The following is a 22,965-nucleotide window of genomic DNA, read 5'->3' as shown; positions in this document are numbered from 1 at the left end:
GATATTGATTTGTAATTTTCTTTTGATCTTTGTCTAGTTTGGCATCAGGTCTCATAGAATAAGTTGGGAAGAGTTAGATTCTCCTTTATATTCTAAAAAAGTTTGTGTCAGGTTGGTATAGCTCTGAATGTTTCATAGAATTCCCCAATAAAGCCATCTAGACCCGAGCTTTCCTTTGTGGGAAAAATTTTAATTACTGGTTTTTATTTGTTTCTGAGTATTTTTACATTTTCTATTTCTTCTTGAGTTAATTTTGGTAATTTGTTTCTTTCTGTGAATTTTTTCAGTTTGTCTAAATTATATAGTTTGCATGAAGTTGTTTATAGTATCCTCTTATAATCCTGTTAATTTCTCTGGCATCAATGGTGATGTCATCTTTTCATTCCTGACTTTGGAAATTAAGTATTTGTCTTGTTTTATCTTTATTTTGGTCAGTCTAGGTAAAAGTTTATCAGTACGACGTATGGTCTCTTCATTTTCTCTATTGTTTTCATGTTCCATTTCATTGAATTTTACTGTGATCTTTTTGGTTTTAGTTTAATTTGCTCACTCTTAAGTTTCTTAAAGTGGAAGCTTAAATTAAATTAAATTGATTTGAGACCTTTCTTTTTTTTTTAATACAGGGGTTTAAAGTTGTAAATTTCCTTTTAAGCTATGCTTTATATCCTAAGCATGTTGATTTCTTGTAGGTTTTTTCCATTCAGTTCAAAATATTTTCTAATTCCAAACATACATATGTGTGTGTGTGTATATGTGTATATGTGTGTATTTCTGATTTCCTTTCAGATTTCTTTGTTATTTAAATCCAGTGTTGGTATTTGCAAAATTACTCTCTGTTGTTGATTCCTAATTTAATTCTGCTATAATGAAAGATCATATTTTCCTTTCCAATTATCTTGAGATTTGTTATATTGCTTAGCATATGATTAAATGGAGAATTTTCATGTCTACCTGAAAAGAATGTATTCTGCTGATGTTAGATGCTGTGTTTTATAAATGTCATTATAATTATATAATTCATTTTCTATATTCCATTGATTCTTTTTTTTCCATGAATTATTGAGAGGAATATTTAAATTTTCAACTGTAATTGTTGAGTTACTCAGTTCTTTCAATTCTGTCATTTTTGTTTTAGCAGTTTGGAGACTCTTGTTCAATGCATATACATTTTTAATTGTTAAATCTCCCAGAATTATTGGCCCTTTATTATGAAATTTCCTTTTTTTTTTTTTCTTTAGTAATATTTCTTGTCTTGAAGTCTATTTTGTCCGATACTGATACAGGTATTCCATCTGTCTTATGATTACTCTTTATATGGTATATCTTTTTCTCTCCTACCTTCATCCTGTTTTTATATTAAAATCTAAAGTGTGACCATTGTAGACAGCATATATATGCTTTTTATACAATCTGATAATTTCTGCCTTTGATCTCTTTATTCCATTCACATTTAGTGTAGTTATTGATATGGTTGTATTTACATCTTCCATTGTGCTGTTTGTTTTCTATATGTCTTAGGACTTTTTGTATTATTGTTCCTCTCTTCCTTCTTTTGTGTAAAACAGATACTTGTAGGAGGCCATTTTAATTCCTCTTTGATTTTTAAACTATATTTTTAAAAGATATTTTCTTAATAGTTGATTTAGGGGTTAAATTACACATTTTGTCTTATCAGAATCTACTTAATAGGCTTAATTCTAGGAAAATGTAGCTACTTTGATGCAATATAGCTCCCTTTCTTCTCCAATATTGTATTAATGACTAATTCTAGGAAAATATAGCTGTGTGCTGTGCTTACTCGCTCAGTCATGTCCAATTCTTATGACCCCATAGACTGTAGCCTGCCAGGCACCTCTGTCCATGGGATTCTCCTGGCAAGAATATTAGAATGGGTTACCATTTCCTTCTCCAAGTAAAATATAGCTACTTTGATGCAGTGTAGCTCCATTTTGTGGAGCTATAGTATTGACTTATTCTAGTAAAATATAGTTACTTTGATCCAGTATAGCTCCATTTCTTCTCCAACTTTTTGTTATTATTTTCACATGTTGCATTTATATTTTTATGAACCTAGAAATGCAGTGTTACAATGATTGCTTCATACAATTTTAAGATCTTTAAAGAAATTAAGACAAGAAAGAGAAATGTGTTTATATAGTTTTTTACCTATGTATTTACCATTTCTAGTACTCTCTATTTCTTCCTGTCAATTTGAGTATTGTCCAGTGTCTTCTCCTTTCATCTGGGACAACTTCTGTTAACTATTTCTGCTAATAACACATATCCTCAATTGTTGTTTATCTGGAAATATCTTTATTTCACCTTTGTTTTTGTAAGATAGTGTTACTGAATAAAGAATTGTAAAAAGGTTTTTTCTTTTAGCACCTTGAATATGGTATTCCACTGCCTTCCGGCCTCTCTCATTTTTGTGAAGAAGTCAGCATTAATCATATTGCTTTCCCTTGTATATGATTAGTCATTTTATCTTGCTGCTTTCAAGATGTTTTCTTTGTCTTTTAACAACCTGAATATGAGGTGTCTCTGTATGAATTTCTTTGTGCTTACCATACTTGGCACTGTTTGAACTTCTTGAATTAAAGGTTAATGTTTTTCATCAGATTGGGACATTGTCAACCATTATTTCTGCAAATATGTTTTCTTTGCCCTTTGTCTCTCTCCTTCTAAGCTTCTTATTACATGTATGCTGATACTTTTTATATCCTACAGGATTCTGAGGCTCTGTTCAATTTTTTTTTCATATTCTTCAGACTGGATGATTTCTATAGATTTATCTTCAAGTTCTGGCTTAGTCTGAGTCTTTTGACCTCAACCTACTCTTGGGCTTAAGGAGTGAGTTTTAAAGTCTGAGTTATTGTACTTTCCAAGTCTATAATTTTTATATTTTAAATAGTTTCTCTTTCTATATTGAAATTCTCTTTGTTGTGTCATTGCCATCATATTTTCCTTTAATTCTTTAAATATAATTTCCTTTTATTCTTTTGACATATTTATAATATCTGTTTTGAAGTCTTGTCTGCTAAATCCTATCTCTGGGCCCATTCAGAGGCATTTTCTATCTTTTTCCTTCATTATGGATTACATAATGTTTTTGTCAAAATTTTGACTTTTTAAAATAATATTTCATAGCAACTCTGCACTCTGATTATTTTTTCTTGAGGATTGTTTTTATTTATATTGTTTTGTTTTCTTTTTTGGTTTTAATCTATGGACTGTTTCTGCCATATTGTCCGGCTGCTGATTTCTGTACTAAGGATTACACTGTGTCTGCATAGCTTAGTTATTATTCAATGATTAATCAGAGGTTGTGCGCAAACACCGTGATCCAGTCTATGCTGATGGGGCTGTTTGTGTGTTGAAGAGCATATTCAATATTCTGGCCGTTTTCAAGTCTTCTGCAGTGAGTTTTAAAGCTTGGGTTATTGTACTTTCAAGTCTATATCTGCTTAAACTTCCCTTTGGGCCCTCTTGGATCTCTCCTATGGAATAGTTTCCTTGCCAACCTGGGATATATGAAGAGCTTATCTGGGCCTTCTTTGCCTCTCTCGTTTACGTTTTTTATATTCACTTTTTTGCTAGACCATCTGTCTACTCGTCACCCCTACTAAGGCCACAATTTCAGACCAGCAAAGCTGGATACTTTCCCTGTTCATCCCCTACAGTTTGCTTTTTTTTGTTAAATAGACAGTATCACTTATATGGGTTTTTTTGGCTGCTTCTCCAAATCATGTCAACCCTCTCTGGCAATAAAGCTCCTGCTTGTCATGGAGCCACACCCTGCACTGACTGAGCTGTGGGGGAACAGGAGCGGCACTAAACAAGAACACCACAGACTCCCACTGTGCTCATGCAGCACTTAGCAGTTTCTCGTGAATATATGCTTCTCAGATTGTTGTTTGTGATTATTAGATGTCCAGGACCATGAAGTTATTGCTTTTGATAATTTTGTCCAACTTCATAATTATTTCTTAGAAGATTTGCTGACTTACCTATTCTGTCATCACTGGAAGTCCTGTCTCCCTGGCAACTTTTAAAATGGCATGTTCACCTAAAAAGGAACCATTCTATAGATCCTTTGTACCATTTTGGTACAAATTTTCAGTCTCTGGAAATCAGAAGAGTTGTTAACCATACCATCCACCTTGCTGTACAATCTGTTATCTTAATCCTGTTTAAGGGATTTTATACTTCAACAATAATTTTTAGTAACTTTTTTGTGTACTCCCCTCTTTTGAAAACCACATAAGCGGCATCTGACTCTGATGCTGAATTTAATGGAAGTTTATAAATAAGTTGCTTTACAATTTTCCTTTAATAGTGAAGAGATATATATATTATATTTGTCTTTTCCATAATACAGAATGTTTAAATGGTTAACATTTGTGCTGCAGTATAGCTTTCTGGCTCATGAAAAATGAAAGCTATCAGCGATCTGGGCAATAAGATTCATCGCCAATAGTCACTAGCAACAGCACACAGCATTTTAATATCAGTGAGGTCCACAGCTAGCAGTAAGAGCTGGTGTAATTGAAAGACGTTTAGGTGCAATCATTCTGCTGTTTGTTCCTTGCCAGGTTCAACATGGGATTGTGTGAGTATTTGAAGAAAACAGCAATTTAAAAAAATCTTTGAAATGTAAAAAGGGTGGATGAGTGCTTAAATTTAAGATACGTTGTAATTTTTAAATCATGTGGCTCTAAAATAAAAGGGATTTTATTTGTCTTGGTTGATTAAAGCTTTAGAAAAGCTACTCCTTGGTTACAAGTGAACCGATAATTCTGGTCTAATGTTGCCGTGGTAACAACTCATGCTGATATAATTGAGAACATCTTATACATCCTGGTTCGAACATTTTCTCCCTGCCATTTTGAGTTGTTCTAGTGGTATATGAAGGAGGCTAGAATAGCTTGAAAGAAATCAAATCTAGTTATACACATCTTTGGCATTAATCTGATGTTTACTAGTGATCTCTCGCACTGAACAGTTAAGCTTTGCTTCTAGAGGCTTTTCTTTTTAAAACAAAAGAAAGCTCTTTTCATTTTCTCTGTGCTGCATGCTCTAGTGTACGTGTTTACACCATCGGTTCTTCTACCTCTAGAGATTAGCATAACTCCCTTTGCTGTTGGATTGTTGTTTTGAGCAATATGTTTTGGAAAGGTTGATTTTCATCATGAGTGGTAAGTATGCTCTCTGAGACTCTGTAACTTTGTATTTTTAAAAAATATTTAACTGTAAGAGGGGAAAAAATGTTTTTTAGAGGGGTAATTGTAAAGCCAGAGCTACAATGAGTTACATTTTCTCTCGATGCTTTTTCATTTAGGGCTTACAGTAATTTGCCTTTTAAATCCATTAAGAACTGTGAACAATTAATAGCACTATTAATAGTCAATACCAGGCATCAGTTTCTAGTCTATCTTATGGTTTAATTTATTATATTCACTAATATGTTGTTATTAATTGTGTTATAAATTAGTGAGTGAAAGATCCACTATGGTAAAAGGAATTTTTTTTTAGTATCTAATCCTGAAAATAACTAAACTTCCCATTTATTGGCTTTGTCATTCTAATATTAATTTTTATCAATTTCTTTTTGGTTATATAAAAAATACTCAATCTTGAATAAGATGTTGCCAAAATTTTATTGATTTATTGGTTGTTTTTAACTGTAATTCATTGAGAAATAGGGATTTAATGATGAAATAAATATATGCCTTTTGGTTTTGGAGGCTTGGTTAAAATTTTTAGGATAATTTTTGGGGAAATAATTTGTTAGAAAAAGTACTTTTGGGATAATTTCTTTTTTGTTTTGTAACATTTATTTTTTTCTAAACATTTCTAAAAAATGTTTTTTGAGAAAATATACTACAGTATATACTGCAGTTTATCAGAAGGTAAAAGCTGTTCACTTTAAGCCAAACCTGCAGCTAAAAATAGATACCCTGTTGTTAGAGTGAGTAATATTTGCTTAGAGCATAATTTATTAGCATCTTTTTGCTTAGCTAAAAAAAAAGAGGATGTTTATTAGGTTAACCTTTGAATCGGATGCATGTTTAGGAAAGGTATTATATGGTTATTCATAACCGTCTATAATTTATACTTAAAAGATTTGGATTGGAATTCAGAACCTGAAAGAGATGGAATTTTGCTGTATAGCGGTAGAATTCAAAATAAGTGAACCTTTTCTTCCATAATTGGAGACCACCTTATTGTTGCAAATAAACATTTTTTTATCTTGCTGCTGTATAATATACACGTCTTCAATGCTATTAGGTATTTATTTATAAAGTTATATTAGACATTAAAAGAACATTTTTACATGCAACATATTAAGAATTAATTGTTATTATTATCCTGTTATTTTTCTGTTAGATGTAGATGTTTCTGTTCTAGTGTGTTAAATTTGGGCTAATATTACAAAAGCAACATGTTAACATTTCTTAGGACTTCTTAGATATCAATCAAAACAGAATATACCTGGTTATCATACTTAAAATAATGGATTTCTTTGAATCCAGGCAGTGTGTTTTTCTCTTTGACAGTGTTTTAGAAGTTTTACAGTTGAATGTGTTGGTTTTAGCTGAAGAAAATGGTTACTGCTTCTCTATTGCTTGACTTTTCTTTCAAGAAAGCTGTGGATTTTTCAGATCAAGTTTGATATACTTGATCATATTGGTCTGCCTTTATAGCCTTTTATACCTCAGGAATTATAGTAGTGACAGCTAAACATTCTGACTTTTTCAGAATTGTCCAATTTCAACTAATTTTGTTCATAAGTGGTTAAATGCCATTTCAAAATATGGAAAATTTCAAGTGAAGCGTGGTTTTATTTGTAAAAGTAAGCAAGTGCCAGACCCTATTACCTCAGTCTTTAGCAATATATATATGTGATATTTATGTGTATGTAGTACTTTTCTAGTTAAAAAGAGATTTATTTTCTCCTTCCTTGCCTATTAAATATCAGCTTTGGGGGGAGGAATAGTTTTCTCTGGGAATCTATCTTTGGCCCTCTTTTAATGCTGCGTTCCCTCTGAAAGCTCTCATCCATGCCAGCATCTTCAGTAGTTACCTGAATGTTCAGTGCAAAGTGCATTTTCTCTTTCCATCCCACGGATCTGCTCCTTTTTCATTCAGTCTGATTTTTGTTAATGATCCCACTCCCCATGTAGGAACTTAAACAGAAACCTTGTAGTAACTCTGAACATGTGTCTTACTCCCCAGACCTGCACTCAGCCGTTAATTTCTATTGGTTCTACATTAGAAATGTCTCAAAAATCACTCAATTTCTGTATTATCACTGACACTAAGAATGCCTTTAGATCAGGAACTCTGTATATTTTCAATCTTATTGCAGTAACAACTTCACTGGTCTCAGCTTCCAATTTTATATCTCTCTAGACCGTTTTCCATGCTGCCATTTTAAAATTACAGATATGTCCATTTCTTAATCCAACATTTTCAGTTACTCCTTATTGTCTCTCAGATAAAGGCTTAACTCCTTAGTGGGGCATACAAGATCAGTGGCCTGCCTTTCTAACTTTATCTGCATCATTCTCATAAAATTCAGATCTAGTTATACTATGTATTATTCCTTGCTACCTTTCCATATTTATATCTTTTATCATAAAAATTCTGAAAACCAGCTATGCTTTTCAGTGCCCCCCTTATTGATTCTCTAGAGTTAGATGATTCCTCTGTACTCTCAAAGCAAACTTATGAACTATAACAATTACTTGTATTATACTGAATTTATGTACTTGAATATCAATTTCCAATATCCATCCTTTGAACTTCTTAAGTCAGGGACAGTTCAGTGTTCATCCATGTGTTTACAGCTGTTACCTTGGTACCCCAAACATAGCAATGAATTTTTAAATTCATGTGCAATAAATGGATGGTTAAAACTTATCAATTTTTTACATATTTGAACACTTTTATTACATTATTGGTGAAGAATAAGAGTCACGTGTTTTGATTTTTTTGGTTCATGTGCTTATTGGAACATAACTAGCATCATGATACCAAAATCTCAAATAAAAACTGTTTGTCCTGCTGTAGTTGAGGGCAAATTTCTGAAAAAAATTTTTTTGCTATGTTTTGAATTACAGGAAAGTTACAGATTTGAGCAAAAGCATTTGATTAATTCCCCTTTTTAGATATATACTTTCTAGATTGAAAATTTAATAACACAGTACTGGGGAAGCGGTATATCAGTGGAGTTAAAGAAGGGTACTTGCCTGGAAATAAACAGTATTAGATTGAAGATTAGACACCAAAGGTAACAGTTTGATTTTGAGTGGCTTGCCTTCATGGAAAAGAAATAAAAATAGTTTCACTCTTATTAACTTGGATGGATAAGGCTTTTAAAAAGAAAGACTGTGGGAGAGAGGAGTGAAAGATCAACACTGCTGATTTCTTTCATTCTAAAACAGTTAATAGTGGGACAACTAGAAATTTGTTAGTCTACTCAAGTTGAGAAAAATGACTTTTCTTCCAGATATAACAGAGCTCTTACCTGATGTAGTGGGCATCACAACCAGTAAAGAACCATACAGTCCTGGCTCCATTCGCATTTTTGAAAGTTACTGGATTTAAATGATAATATAAATATGTATATGTATCAACTAAAAGATCTGAAAAATTGATTTTAACATACCCAAATAGGAGACGGGAGGATCCAACTTTTTTTTGGGGGGGAGCATTTGTAAAGTTCTGAAAGGCTTCTCATTGTTCATGAATGAATAAACAAGAAATGCAACAGTGTGTAGCGTATAAAAGAGATAATGCTCAAGGATAAGTTCACAGCCTTCGAGAGGAAGAGAATGACCTTATGTTTAGAAGATGTTTGTGGGGAGGATTTAAAATAAGAACTTATAATAGCATCTATGTGGAGTTCTTAAAAATTTCAAGTAAACATGGATGTGAAAGAAAGATGAAACAGGAAACGGGGATGAGAGGAGAGCTGGGTGAGAGGCAGGAATAGGAAAGGAACAATAATGATACGGTAAGAGCAGATTATAAGAAAATGAACCTGGTATTTGTAGACTATAAAACTGCATTAGAAGCAGTAAAGAGTAAAATAATCACTGCACAAAGGTGAATTAATGACGTAGAGAACTAACTTGATAAAACTTACCAGAATGTAGGGAAAATGGATAGGATAAAAATTTTGAAGTGAAAAGTATGTTAGATAAAGTAGGAAACTCTACAAGTTGGATGATGGCATTCCCTCAGAACAGATAATGATGAATAGAACAGAAACAATAATAAAAATTAGGATTTAGGAAAACTTAGTTGAAAAAAAACTTATGTATAACTTGAAGCTCATTGTTTGTTGACAAAGTTTAACAAAAACACCAGCACCTAAATATATCCTGATGGGAGTTTTGAATTACATGGATAAAAATAATGAATTCCACTAAACATCCAGGTCTCTTTGCATCTTACAATGTAACACATAGTTTGTCTTATAAAGAAAAAATTTCATAAATTGGAGACTGGATAATTTGAAAATTCTTCTAGACCAAAAATTGACAAAGATACAAGAGCACATAGAAGAAAGTACTAAATAAAATGTAACAAGCATCCCTTTCAATGAATACCTGAACTTACAGGAATATAATAGAAATCCCCAGTGTGCAAAAAGTCAAATGGTGAGTGAAAAATCAGAGCTGTAATGGAGAGAATACTTTGACTACCCTGAGGAAATTTTTATACCTTGGTCACCAAGGGCTTTTGTTTTAAATAGCCTCACAGAGACAGAAGATGAGTTCTTTGATCCATTCAACTTGTGATATCTTAGGTTCCTATATAAAGCCAGGATCCACAAAGGATCATAACCTCAGTGAAAGCATAGAGTAAAAAATAAAATGTCTCCTCTGACACAGGGTGAGAATACGGAAGCTTGCATTTCCTGGCTTGGGTTCCTGGGGAACTGGGAGGGCCGTGTGTGCATGTGTATGGGATTCTTCTCCTGAGAAACTGCTTCTCCTCCTGTAGATTTCATGTTTTAATCTGTATTAATTGTGTGGTTTAATAATTTTAAATAAAATACCTTATAGTAACAGTGTCAGGCTGGTAACATCTATCAGATGCCAGGCAGAAGCTAATATGAAACATATCCTCAAATCAAACCCTGTGATTTTGTCACAGATAAAGGCCAACTAAACTTTGAACTCACAATCTAAAATCAAAGTAGATACACAACACATACACACACAATCTACAGCAAAAGATAGTCAGCAGGTACTATAGCATTAGATCCTACCAAGAATGTCAGAGAATAGAATTTTCACGTTCAGACTACTGTTCAAAATTAATAATCACATAAAAAGGAAATACGAGGAAAAAATTATATATGCCTCCCACAGAGCTTCAAAATACATAAAATTGACCCATTTAGAAGGAAAAATTATAACCGTGTAATATTTATAGATATATATAAAGAATTGTCACCCAGTAATTGGAGAGTACACAGAAATATTTAGAACACTTACAAAATTTGACTACATATATTTGAAATACTTTAAAGAACTGAGATAGTCTTTGGTCTCCGGGCTTCCCTGTTGGTTCAGATGGTAAAGAATATGCCTGCAATGCAGGAGACCTGGGTGCAATCCCTGGGTCAGGAAGATCCCCTGGAGAAGGGAATAGCAACCCACTGTAGCCATTTATTATTATTATTATTATTGCCTGGAGAATTCCATAGGTAGAGGAGCCTGGAGGACTATAGTTCATAGGGTCTCAGTGGGTTGGACAATCCTAAGTGACTAACACTTTCACTTTTTCTTCCACTGTGGTCTCTGACTGCAAAGCAGTAGAGTTTAATCAATAAAAAAAGACTAATTAAATAAGTAAACACAAATATTGTATTTGGGGATTTAAAAAATTCCAGTAACACACAGGTCAAGAAATAACTAATAAACTTAAAATTCAGTTATGTATCAGAACTTATAGAGTACAGCTAAAGTGGATTTAGAGACAAATTTTTAAATGTGTATATTAGGAAAAGGGAAAGATATTTATGATAGAAGTGTGCAAGTAAAGTTAGGGAAAACACAGCATGGTTAATCAAAAGAAGAAAACTAATAGGGACATGAGCAAAAATCAGTGGAATAGAAAATAAAGATTCATCAGAGCCAAAGGTTAGTTCATGGAGAAGACTTTTTAAAAATTTGATTACAACCTATTTAAAAATTAATCATAGTTAAAATAAAAACTTAAAATTAGGACTGGACAGTTTTATAGTCAAGTTCAAAAAGAACAAAAATTTTGATCTTGTACAAAACTTTTCAAAGAATTAAAGAGGATATATTCTTAATTTCTTAAATCTGTGTATTCTAGTATAACTTTACAAGTAAAGTATGGGAAAGAAATCAATTAGAAACATGTTCTCTGAAGTTAGTAACAGGAATAGGATTCTCATTGTCTGTACAGTATTACACTGTGACTCAAAACTTGAACAGTAAGAAAAAATGTTGGAGGAAACCAAAGTATCATTATTTATAGATATGTGATTATCTACATAGAAAATTCAAGAAACTCTACAAATATTACTTTAGAATTGATGAGAGTCTGCCATGTAATAAGACCAGTATATAAACATCAATTGTGTGTTATACATCAGCAACAAACAAATGGTAATTTTTTAAAAAAAATCTCCTTTTTACAATAACCACCAGAGCTCTAAAGACCCTAGGAATAAATCTAATAAGAGAATAATAAGACCTTTAAGAGAAAAATTATAAAATTCTACTGAGATACTTATAGTCTTTAATAAGCAGTTATAATTTCATACCCACGAGATTATCAAAAATTAGAAAAAACAGTAATGCATTTTGTTGAGGTATGGATCATCAAGAATATGGTGGTAATATAAACTGGTACAACCATTTATTGAGCCATTTGTTATTATCTAATTTAGCTGAAAACGTGCATACCGTATCAGCTAGGGATCCACTCCTAGCTCTATACTGTCCAGCAACAAAAGTATTTGAATTCAGAACCAAACGTAAAATCTTTAGCATATATTGTGGTAGGTATGATATCCTCTGAGAAAAAGCTTCAGTGAACAGTTAAGCAAGTAAAGTGCATTTCAAAGAGCATTTCAAAAATTTTCTGGGTCATTTGTTTTATGACTATAAATTTAGTAATATTTATTATTACAAAATCCTATCGGGAACATCTTCAGTCAAACATGGTTTGGATGGTTAGAAAAAATCCGCAGCATTCCTAGATAGAAAGTTGGGAGAGAAGGCATATGTGTGTGATTAGTAGTGAATTATTACACTGTGTGGATTCCTAGTGTATCCATCTGCCCATGATTGATAAATAGATACTAGTCAAGTAAGTTAGTGTGTTTGTCTATAGTTTGATCGTTTATATATGTCTTACCGAAAGTTTTAAATTTTTTTAGCCATATAGTGAAAGTGAGTCAATTATAATGTTCACTTGTAACCAAGACTTGATAAAGAATTAACTGATAAAAATCATAAGGAGAGGACAGAACAGTAAAAATTAGTATTGCAACACGAAGTATAGCCTTTATTGCCTATTAAATTTCCAACCACTCATCCATGTGTGACTTTGTGCAAGATTAATTAATATCTTAGAAAACAAAAGTAGGCATGGTCTCATCCCACTGAACTGCACAAATACAGTTGTAGTAGTTAGAGTTGTTTTTTATATCCACGCTCATTTTAAGGTTACAGTGAATTTGCTTTGAATAAACATGTTTGAATATGGTGAAGCAATGTGTCTCTTCAGCAAAGTGAACACAGTTGCTTTTCAGATTAAAAGGATAGAAATATGGTATTTCATTAATATATTTGCAGAGTAGGGTTTTAACTGGTTTTAAAAAAATATGTATCCAAAGAATTAATTGTAATCATTGTGTAAAACATTTTTGAATATGTGTTTTTCATTCTGTTCCTATTTGTGAATATCTAATGAACATACATGGATTGATAACTTCTTGTATATATGTTATTTTGTGTTATTTAATCTATTCAATTTATTCTTTTTGATCAAGCACGCAAATCATCAGAAGCATCTGGTAGGAATCCAATTTTTACAGAATAATTCTGTTGGTTTATTGCTCTAAGTTAGATTTTTATGGGGTATTTTGTGACTAGAATATTTTATATATTAGCTTACTGAAATTTTTTGTACAGCATGTATGTGTGTGGGGGGTATACTTAAAAATAACAGATACAGAGCTCTAAAGAGGTGGGTGTTTGAAGTAGTGATGGCAAAAGACAAACTATTGCAGTTTACTTGATTTATATTTCCTCGAGGTTTTGAAAGGGATTGTACTGTTATTTGTTGATAGAACTTGGTATTTTCATAGGTAATTTACTTCATTCCCATCCTATTTTGTGCTTTCTGACATACACTGAATAACTCAAATAGAATAATGCTTTTATTTAGGTAAAGAATGAAAATGAAAATAATTTAATTATAAAGAGATTAGGGAGGGAGGTCCATGAGTTATAATTTGCTCAGTAAAAAAATTTTTAACTTATTACAAGAAAAGATACTAGTAAGAAACAATTGCTTATAGTACCAAATACTTAGTCTTTCCCTAATAGAAAATTTTAGAGGGACAGCTCCTTCCCTTATTCCCTAAATGTATGCCATCAAGATTTAAAATATTCAGACCTGCAATCTCCACTGGTATTCCTGCTTACTCTATCTGGTTCCCCTCATTCTTTAGCAAGATAACTTGCCTCCTGTTTCCCAGAAGTAGAGTATAGCAATTGTGAATAACAGTTTATTCCTGTTCCTTCCCACACATTGTAAAGTATTGCTGTGGTGAACCTGCCTGATGGGGCACTTTCTTGCTATGCATTCACCTGCCACTGCTGCTGTACACCTTTACCCTGTCCTCAAGTCTGTTGCCATTTCCTGAGTAAACCATGCTCTTTCCTCCATGCCTTTTATTCAAGATCATCCAAGCCTGTCCTTCTCAGCGTTATCTGCCAGAGGAACTGTTTATCCTTCAAGATTCAGCACAAATGCCACATCATCTTTTATGACTTAACTTACTACCCAAGAATTTCCTCTTTTGCACTAGACTAGCACCTATCGATTTCTTAGTTGTGATCCTTGTCACATTCCAGTACAGTGGTTCATCTATCTCCCTTTTAGCTTCTCATCTGCTTAATAGTAGCGATATGTTTATGCTTTATTGTGTTCCCCAATTGTAACTCAGTTTCTGGTACCATTGAACAATGGTCTACAAATGTTAACAAGATGGTTAAAACAGCACCAGTGAAGACACTGTTTGTCTGGAAGACATTATTTGTCTCTCAGAAGGGACTTAATGAAGTATTACAATTCAGTGTCTTTTCCTACAGTAAAGTTTTGAATAAAGAACAAAAGTCCAGAGATAGCACTGCAGTGGTTATAGGATGTATATTTAGAGTTAAACTTTTAGTTGTGATCTTAAGGAAAATTAGAAATTAGTATTGATGCTGGCACTAAACAGTAATTATTGATTTTATTTCCTTACCATTTAATCCTAAAATATTCTATTTGAATATATTCAGTCAAATAATTGTTTCTACATTAAAGCTTTATTCTGTACAAAATATTCTGTATAGGTGATTTTGTATAGGTGATTTGTATTGTATTGTGTATAGGTGATTTCATGCTAATATGCTGTCCTGTAAGTGTCATTTAATCATTGTTTATTTTTCGGATACAAGCTTGCTCATCTTCAGAAGTATCTGGTAGGCAACTACTTTTAATAAAACAAATGTTACCTTTCAAGACTTTTTATTTGGTTGTTTGCAAATTGCTATGCTATTAGTAAAGTTATATTTTTATAAAATATTCTGAGTTAATAAAATATTTTAGTTGATGAAAGAAATGGCTTATTTAGTTTTGAGTTTTATCTACAGAAATGATTTATATTATAGTTTCTTATATGATATTTTAGAAACACCATATAGTACTGTGAAATAGTGTACATGGTACACTTTATATAGAGGGTAGCACAAAACTGACAAGCACACACCACTTAAATAACCCAGGTTAATGAAAGGTTTTTGGAAGATAATTATGCTATTGTAAATTTTGAAAAAAAAAAACAGCTAATATTTTAAAAAATGGGTATGTACCCTAGGAAGTTTATATTCTATTTTGTCCTATTTTCTGTTTCTCTTCTATTTTCTGACAGCCATTAAAAGAAGTTAAATAAAATTGTCTTTTTACTGTAAAAGAGGGAGGTGACATTATCTCATTACAAAGAAAACTGGAGAATTCACTATCTGGAGTAGTTGTAATTTGTACCATAATAGATTTCTAAACTTTTCTTATAAAATGTGAATGATAACCTCCTTTAAATGTTGCATAACAGCATACTGTAACTAACAACATGCTCTTTTTATAATAGGTAGCAATCTAGAATCTAGCAGCAACACAGAACCAAAAACTGCCTAATAAATAAATATACTATCTATAATTAGTGAAACATTGCAGAATTATCTGAACAACATAAAATATTTCATACTTGATTTTAATAACACAGAGTATTCCATACTTAAATTTTTAATAAATTTTCCTAATGTTTAAAATGAACTCAAATTTTTAACAATATCCTATGTGTAAATATATTCAAAAATACTTTGAGGGTGGTAAGAATTAAGTTTTTTTAAATGTACTTGTGGATGTTCATAAAAATTATCACTTCCTTCATCTCATGAATAGGGGTAAATATTTCTTCAAATCAACCCTAGGTCAACATATATATTCATTTGGTATGCTCACTTCTTAAACTGAAGAGAAAAACTTTATATGGAAAATAAATATAATTGAAGTATATACTTCTGGGAAGAAATTGAGTTAATTTTTGGTGTCTTCATTTTTTTCACACCTAGCTTGCTCCATTATTGACCATTCCCAGGTAGGTCAGGTCGTAAAAAAATCCACCTGCAATGCAGGAAGCCCCAGTTCCATTCCTGGCTCAGGAAGTTCCCCTACAGAAGGGATAGGCTACCTACTCCAGTATTCTTGGGCTTCTCTGGTGGCTCAGACCATAAAGAATCCGCCTGCAATGCGAGAGGATTGGATTCAATCTCTCCATTGGGAAGATCCTCTGGAGGAGGGCCTGGCAACCCACTCCAGTATTCTTGCCTAGAGAATCCCCATGGATAGAGGAGCCTTGCTGGCTACTGTCCATGGGGTTGCAAAGAGTTGGACATAACTAAGCACGCACACAGAACAAAATATGTTTGCAGAAAAATTTGTTGAGATGATTTTTCCTAAGAGCTAGGAATCACTGCGTTGTTAAATAGGTACTTATGATTACTAAGAAGTATTAGAACCAATTTTACAGCGCATATGTATGTCGTGTTAAGTCACTTCAGTTGTGTCTGACTCTTTGTGACCCTGTGGACCTTAGCCCTCCAGGCTTCTCTGTCCATGGCATTCTCCAGGTAAGAATACTGGAGTGGGTTGCCATGCCCACCTCCAAGGGATCTTTCCAACCCAGGGATTGAACCCGCGTCTCTTGTGTCTCCTGTATTGGCAGGCAGATTCTTTTCTACTGCGCCACCTGGGAAGCCATAAGCCATATCTACATTTAAACTTAATTAAATCATTGTGATATCCTGCTACAGCCACAGGCTTTGGAGCTCAACACATGTGAGAGCTTCCCAGGTGGAGCTAATGGTAAAGAATCCGCCTACCAATACCAGGAGACGCAAGAGATGTAGGTTTGATCCTAAGGGTTGAGAAAATCCTTTGGGGTAAGAAATGGCAACCCACTCCAGTATCCCCCGGAGAAGGGATACGCTACCCACTCCAGTATTCTTGGTCTTCCCTCGTGGCTCAGCTGGTGAAGAATCTGCCTGCAATGCAGGAGTCCAGGGTTCAATCCCTGGATTGGAAGATCCCCTGGAGAAGGGAAAGGCTACCCACTCCAGTATTCTGGCCTGGAGAATTCCATGGACTGTATAGTCCACGGGTTCGCAAAGAGTCTGACACGACTGAGTGACTTTCACTTTTCATTAATCGTGCCTGTAAAGTCTCATGGACAGTGGCAGGCTGCAGTCCATAGGGTCGCAAACAGTCCGAACGACTGATGTGACTTAGCACACACACACCATCAGTGGATATAAGCTTTAAAAATAGCTGGAGAAAAACATTTAGAAAGTTAAGTTTACCACTGTGTAAAAATAATAAAATACAAAGCAAATACATGTGGCTCTAGATTACCTATTGTTTTAGAACTATTCTTAATCTAGCATGTTGTGAAATATTTTTTGCTTATATTTATAAAATATATATTTTGGTTAACTAATACTTTTACAAAGAGTTAACTATGTCATCTTTGCATCTAAATAGTGCACATATAAACTAGAGATTTGTGTATGTGTATATATATACTTATGTGACAAAAAGTGTTTCAGGAACAAGATTTTCTTTGTGAAACTATCTAATGACATTGTAATTAAGGCTTATCCTTACTCTAAAAGGGAATCTTGTTATATGTTGAAATAATTTGTAAAATTCAACATCTTTAATTCACATAGTTTCTGATAGTTTAAGGCCTTTATGAGAATTGTTATTTACCTTCTACAATATTACTTGACAGTAAACTCAGAACACTGATGAATACAGAGTATTTCAAAGATTTTCCTGAATATCCTATTACTGCATGAAATTAAGCAGTACTTAAACTTTCTCCTTTAGTTTATTCACCAAGCAGGAAAAAGGAAATTTTCCTTCAACTTACCATCTTTGGCAAAAACTGCCAGTCCTTCCTTTGACCAGTTACTTTTTTTAACTCAAGATCCAATTAGCAAAAAGTGACAGGAGAAGCTGAAACAGGATGTTAGGGATTCTTTTTTCTGATTTTCTTCCATGTCTCCAAATTATCTATACTCATGCAGGCATCTGGAGAGTTTATACTGCAATTTGATATGCAAAAAGTTCTATAGATAGAAGATAACTAAAAATATTTTTCAAAAGAAATCAGGGGTATATTTGGGGAATCACAAGTTGTTTCTTAAAAGCCACAGTTGCATTTAGCAATAAATTATGTTTTTAACTTATTTTGTAGCTGTCATTTCCAAGTCAATGCCATGTGCAGATATATCTGTTTTATGCAAAAAAGAAAAAAAAGAAAAATTTTCAAAACCATTCTTCTTCCATTGTAACTAGTACATTAAGTTTTAGAAGTAGGATGATTTGAACCTTCCTAAAGTCAAAGAAAATGCAATAATTTTCCACACCCCAAATCCACCCTTGGGAGAAATTAGATCATATTTGCATAATTAGGTACAGTTATTTGATTCATTGTTTTGGTGAATGAGATTTTTATACAATGGATAGATTCTAATTTTAAAAATTAGTTTTCTCATTTCCTAAAATAGGCATTTTAGAGTACTTTACAGCAAAATACAAGTGACAGTTTATGTAAAGTAGTAAAATACTATCTTCAGAAATGCACACTAGTGTTTTACAAAAACTAATGTCTGCTTTTGGTGCCTCTGAACACCATTTTGAAATCTCAAAGCAAATGTCAACAGGCCTCTTGATTAACAGTGTTTTGCCAAAGGTACTTCATCAGGGGAATGTATATCTTAAATATCTTACTTAAATAGTAGTTTAACACTACTATATCAGTAGATGATCTTATTAAATTATTTGTGAACCCCTCACTTGAACTTTTAATTTTGTCTTTTTATCATCCCCTTCATCATTCTTATAACTTCTGAAATAAATGCCAATGTGCCACTTTTTTGCCCTTTACTGTTTAAACACTGTTTAAATACTATTTTCTTGTTTCTTTATAGATTCAGATATCAGAGGAATATTGGGAACTCTCCCTTCCCAAAAAAAGAAAGACTGAAAGATTTACTTCTTTTGTAGTTATGTTTTTATCTCAAACTTAACTATGGGAACAATAATAAATTTTGTTAATGCCATTTTATATCTCTGGAATTTTTTCCCTATTTGTTTCTAAAACCCTGAAGTTCTTTTGTAAACAGAAGTCACTGTTAATAGCTTTGTGGGAAGACTATGAAAAAGAATTAAGTGTTTCATCATTTAGCAAATCTAAAACTTCAAACCACAGCTCAATATAATAATGTGACTTATTCTGGATCACTATATAACCATCTGATTTTGAATTTATTTTAGTTTACATTATGAATTAAACATTCAGGCATTTAGTTTTGCTCCCAATTTAGAATGAGATTTTTAAGCTGTTTGGGGTTTTGGTTGTTTTATTTTTAAGTCTTTGTGGCTATTCTTGTGTTAGTCTGTGGTTTTCCCTCTTTCTCTCTACCTTTCATAGAGAGGATACAAATCTAATAATGTAAATCCTTATGCCTGAAAACAGCCCTTTATCAAAGTCAATTATTTTTGAAATTCCATAAATCAATAAATTCACATTCTATAGAATTTTCACTTCTTATGTTTAAAGGCTCTGTTAATATCTGGTGGCTTTTTTTTACAATAAGTATTTTGCCCTGTATTCATTTCTAACATTTTTCATTATTTTCAGTATTTTTTCAGGAACCATATTTTTATTATTAGATTATTATCAAAGTGACCTTCATATAGAACAGAATTAGATATTCTTAGAAACTTGAGAAAATGTTTGTTTCTTCTTTAAAGAAACTAAATGGCTCTCTAGTATACCATGGTTGTGAATATATGTTTCATGACAACCATAGTTAACCTAAGTCTATGTTTTTTAAGTAAGTATACTTATGTGTAATATATTTATATATGTAATATGAATATTCTTACAAGTCAATTTTTTTTGATATATTTTCAGTGAAAGAGTTTCTAGCCAAAGCCAAAGAAGACTTTTTAAAAAAATGGGAAAATCCTGCTCCGGTAAGGAACATTTAAAATTTTCTGTGATTTAAAATCTCGCTTTAAGTAAAATCATGATACTTGCCTAAATAACTTACTACTTTGGAAAGTTTAATTTCCAAGTAGCATCAATAAATATAAGCTGAATGTAAGAATTTTGTTATAACATTAGGTTTTGATTCATTACTAATTTTATGTATACCTAAATTGGAAAAGGAACTAATTTCCAATATAATACTCGATGGTACATTTTGATACTAGTTCCAAGTTCCTACAAACTGTTTATAGTGTCTGATAGTAATTTTGATTTATGGTTTTGATAGAATATTTATTATTTTTATTAATTATGATAGTAGGGATCATATTGTATAGTTTCGAATTCTTAATCACAAATACTTAGCTATTGACAACATACCAAGTAGACAAAGATTCTTTATAAATGTTTTGATGGGTTAAGTTCAATATAATTTAAGTACTTTAGATCTTAATTAAGATCTAAAAACTATATATAAGAAAACCATCTATACTTTCCAAAAACTTTTTTTGAATCTGTTTTTATAAATAATTAATGACCTTTAGTAGCAGTTTAAATTTTAAAAACTTTATTCCTAACATAAAAATCCTTTTCAAATATTTTTTCACTAAAAAATATTTAATTCTAAATAAAATGTTATGTTTTAAGAAGATGCTGTCATTACCAAGATGTAGAGCATGAGCCATAATTTAAAACACAGTCACTCTGATGATTAAAAGAAGTTAGATATTGTCTAATTTGAAACATTAAGGGAGGTGAGGAAGATGTCATATTTGTATGAAAAGCAATGACTGGCAGAAAGAGATAGTCTGTTGTCTATTAATAATGTTTATTTTCATTATTAATTTGGGAATTTTATTAAACATTTCCATCCATTGTTGATAAAACCAAAAATTAAATATTAATCCATAAAATTAATTAATTCAAACAGAATTATAAGGACTTTTTCTTTCTGTATTGATACAGAATCTCATAGCAATTTAAAATTGAGAAATAGGAATGAATACAAGTTTTTTTTTTTTTTACAAGTTTTATAAATAAAAACTTTGAATCACTTGCTTTCTCCTTAATGATTTAATACGAAGCTCTGAGCAAAGGCAAGGTTTGATTTGCAAAAGATTAAGTTCAACTACAGTGTATTCCAGTAGCAATTCAAATTCCTTACTTATAAACGAACCATATTGCATCATATATTTCTCAAGCTTAATGCTATACAGACTGGTCCTTGGAATTATTCTTTCCAAGATTTTCATGAAGATGTTTATAATGAAAACCTATTAAACAAATGGGTCAGCAATTACTATTTGATGCTATTAAGCACATAATTTGTTCCCTGTAATCTTCATTCTGTTGTGGCAGCAACAAATTCAGTAGATTGATGCCTCCAATTTTTTGCTTCTGTGCTATAGTTAAAGCCAAACAAAGACATTTTCTTGTAACAAAGCATCTATTCAAGGAGAAAAAGAGACTGATTATTGTTCTGGGATTCTAACTTTTGGTTATCTTTGTGGGAGCGAGGAATTCTTTTTACCTTATTGTTACTTTTTAAGGTAATACAGGGTTATTATCACATCAGAGAGAGAAAATTATTTGGATCTCTCATGCGGTTATTATCTAGTTTATATAAGGATAGAAAGACATAGAAAGGATAGTAAGACAGTGCTTTCTTCAGAGGTAACTGGTGAAATGACTGATGCTCAGCTTATCTATTCATTACAATCTTTTTGCAAATGCCCTGTGTGGCTTCCATGATTGCATACTTCTGGTCACTTTGTAATTATCAAAATATGTATCTAATTTATTATAAATCCAGTACTATGAATTCATATCAGAATGTGACCTTTTATATTTCAACTCAGGATCTTATTTCCTCACATTGCTATTACTCTTTGTTTACAATATAAGTCTCTCCTCAAATGTAAGATCCTTTCTTATTCAAAGGGAAAAATAGAATCAATAAACTGGAATTTCTGTAGTCTTTTTATATTGTTTTTAAATGGATAGTTATAAATTATCAATTCTGATAATATATTATTAAGTCTATTATAGTTATCATATTCTTCTTATGAATATTTCTAAGTATAAATTTTATTTTTTCCTGTATATTTAGAATAATGCTGGGCTGGAAGATTTTGAAAGGAAAAAAACCCTTGGAACAGGTTCATTTGGAAGAGTCATGTTGGTGAAACACAAAGCCACTGAACAGTATTATGCCATGAAGATCTTAGATAAGCAGAAGGTTAGTGTATTCATTAGTCTGGTTTGCTTTTGGAATTTTTAAAAAGTTTTTTAAATTTTAAATTGAAATACAGTGCTGTTACAATGTTGTGTTAACTTCAGGTATACAGCATAGTGATTCAGTTTTATATGTTATATATATATATATTTGTTTTTTAGATTCTTTTCCATTACATGTTATTACAAGATATTGAGTATAGTTTCTTGTACTATACAGGTTCGTGTTGGTAATCTATTTTATATTTATTAGTGTGTATTTTTTAATCTCAAACTCTCAGTTTATCCCCCAGCTTTCCCCGTTGGTAACCATAAGTTTGTTTCCTAGTTGCTTTCTATGTCTGTGAGCCTATTTCTGTTTTGTAAATAAATTCATTTGTATTATGTTTTTAGATTTCACAAGTAAGTGGTATAATGTGATATTTGTCTTTCTCTACCTTGCCTACTTCACTTAGTATGGTAACCTCTAGGCAGAACATAGGCAGAACACTCTTTAACATAAATTACATTAATATTTTTTGGCTATGTCTCTTGGAGTATTGGAAATAAAGGCAAAAATAAACAAATGGGACTTATTTAAAGCATTTGTACAGCAAAGGAAACCATAAACAAAATAAAAAGACAACCTACAGAGTGGTAGAAAATATTTGCAAATGATGTTTGACTGCCAAAAGATTAATTTCCAAAATATACAGTAGCTTATACAGCTCTCTCTCTCTCTCTGTCTCTCTCTCTCTCTCTCTCTCTCTCTATATATATATATATATATATATATAAAATCCTATCAAAAATGGGTGGAAATGTAAATAGATATTTCTCAAAAGAAGACATACAGATAGCCAATAGGC

At 32.0% G+C, this 22,965-nt stretch overlaps 1 protein-coding gene across 1 annotated transcript in view; it reads left to right on the top strand.

Moving 5' to 3' along the window:
- Nucleotides 1-22,965, top strand: part of PRKACB (protein kinase cAMP-activated catalytic subunit beta) — a 142,141-nt gene that overhangs the window by 75,858 nt on the left and 43,318 nt on the right. The window contains exons 2-3 of the mRNA XM_052636692.1: nucleotides 19,808-19,869; nucleotides 21,993-22,121. Coding sequence (XP_052492652.1) covers nucleotides 19,808-19,869; nucleotides 21,993-22,121 — 191 coding nt within the window. The remainder of the gene's footprint in view (nucleotides 1-19,807; nucleotides 19,870-21,992; nucleotides 22,122-22,965) is intronic.

Source organism: Budorcas taxicolor, chromosome 3 (genome assembly GCF_023091745.1).
Source record: "Budorcas taxicolor isolate Tak-1 chromosome 3, Takin1.1, whole genome shotgun sequence".
Lineage (NCBI taxonomy): Eukaryota > Metazoa > Chordata > Mammalia > Artiodactyla > Bovidae > Budorcas > Budorcas taxicolor.
This window is presented reverse-complemented; position numbering and strand designations above follow the sequence as displayed.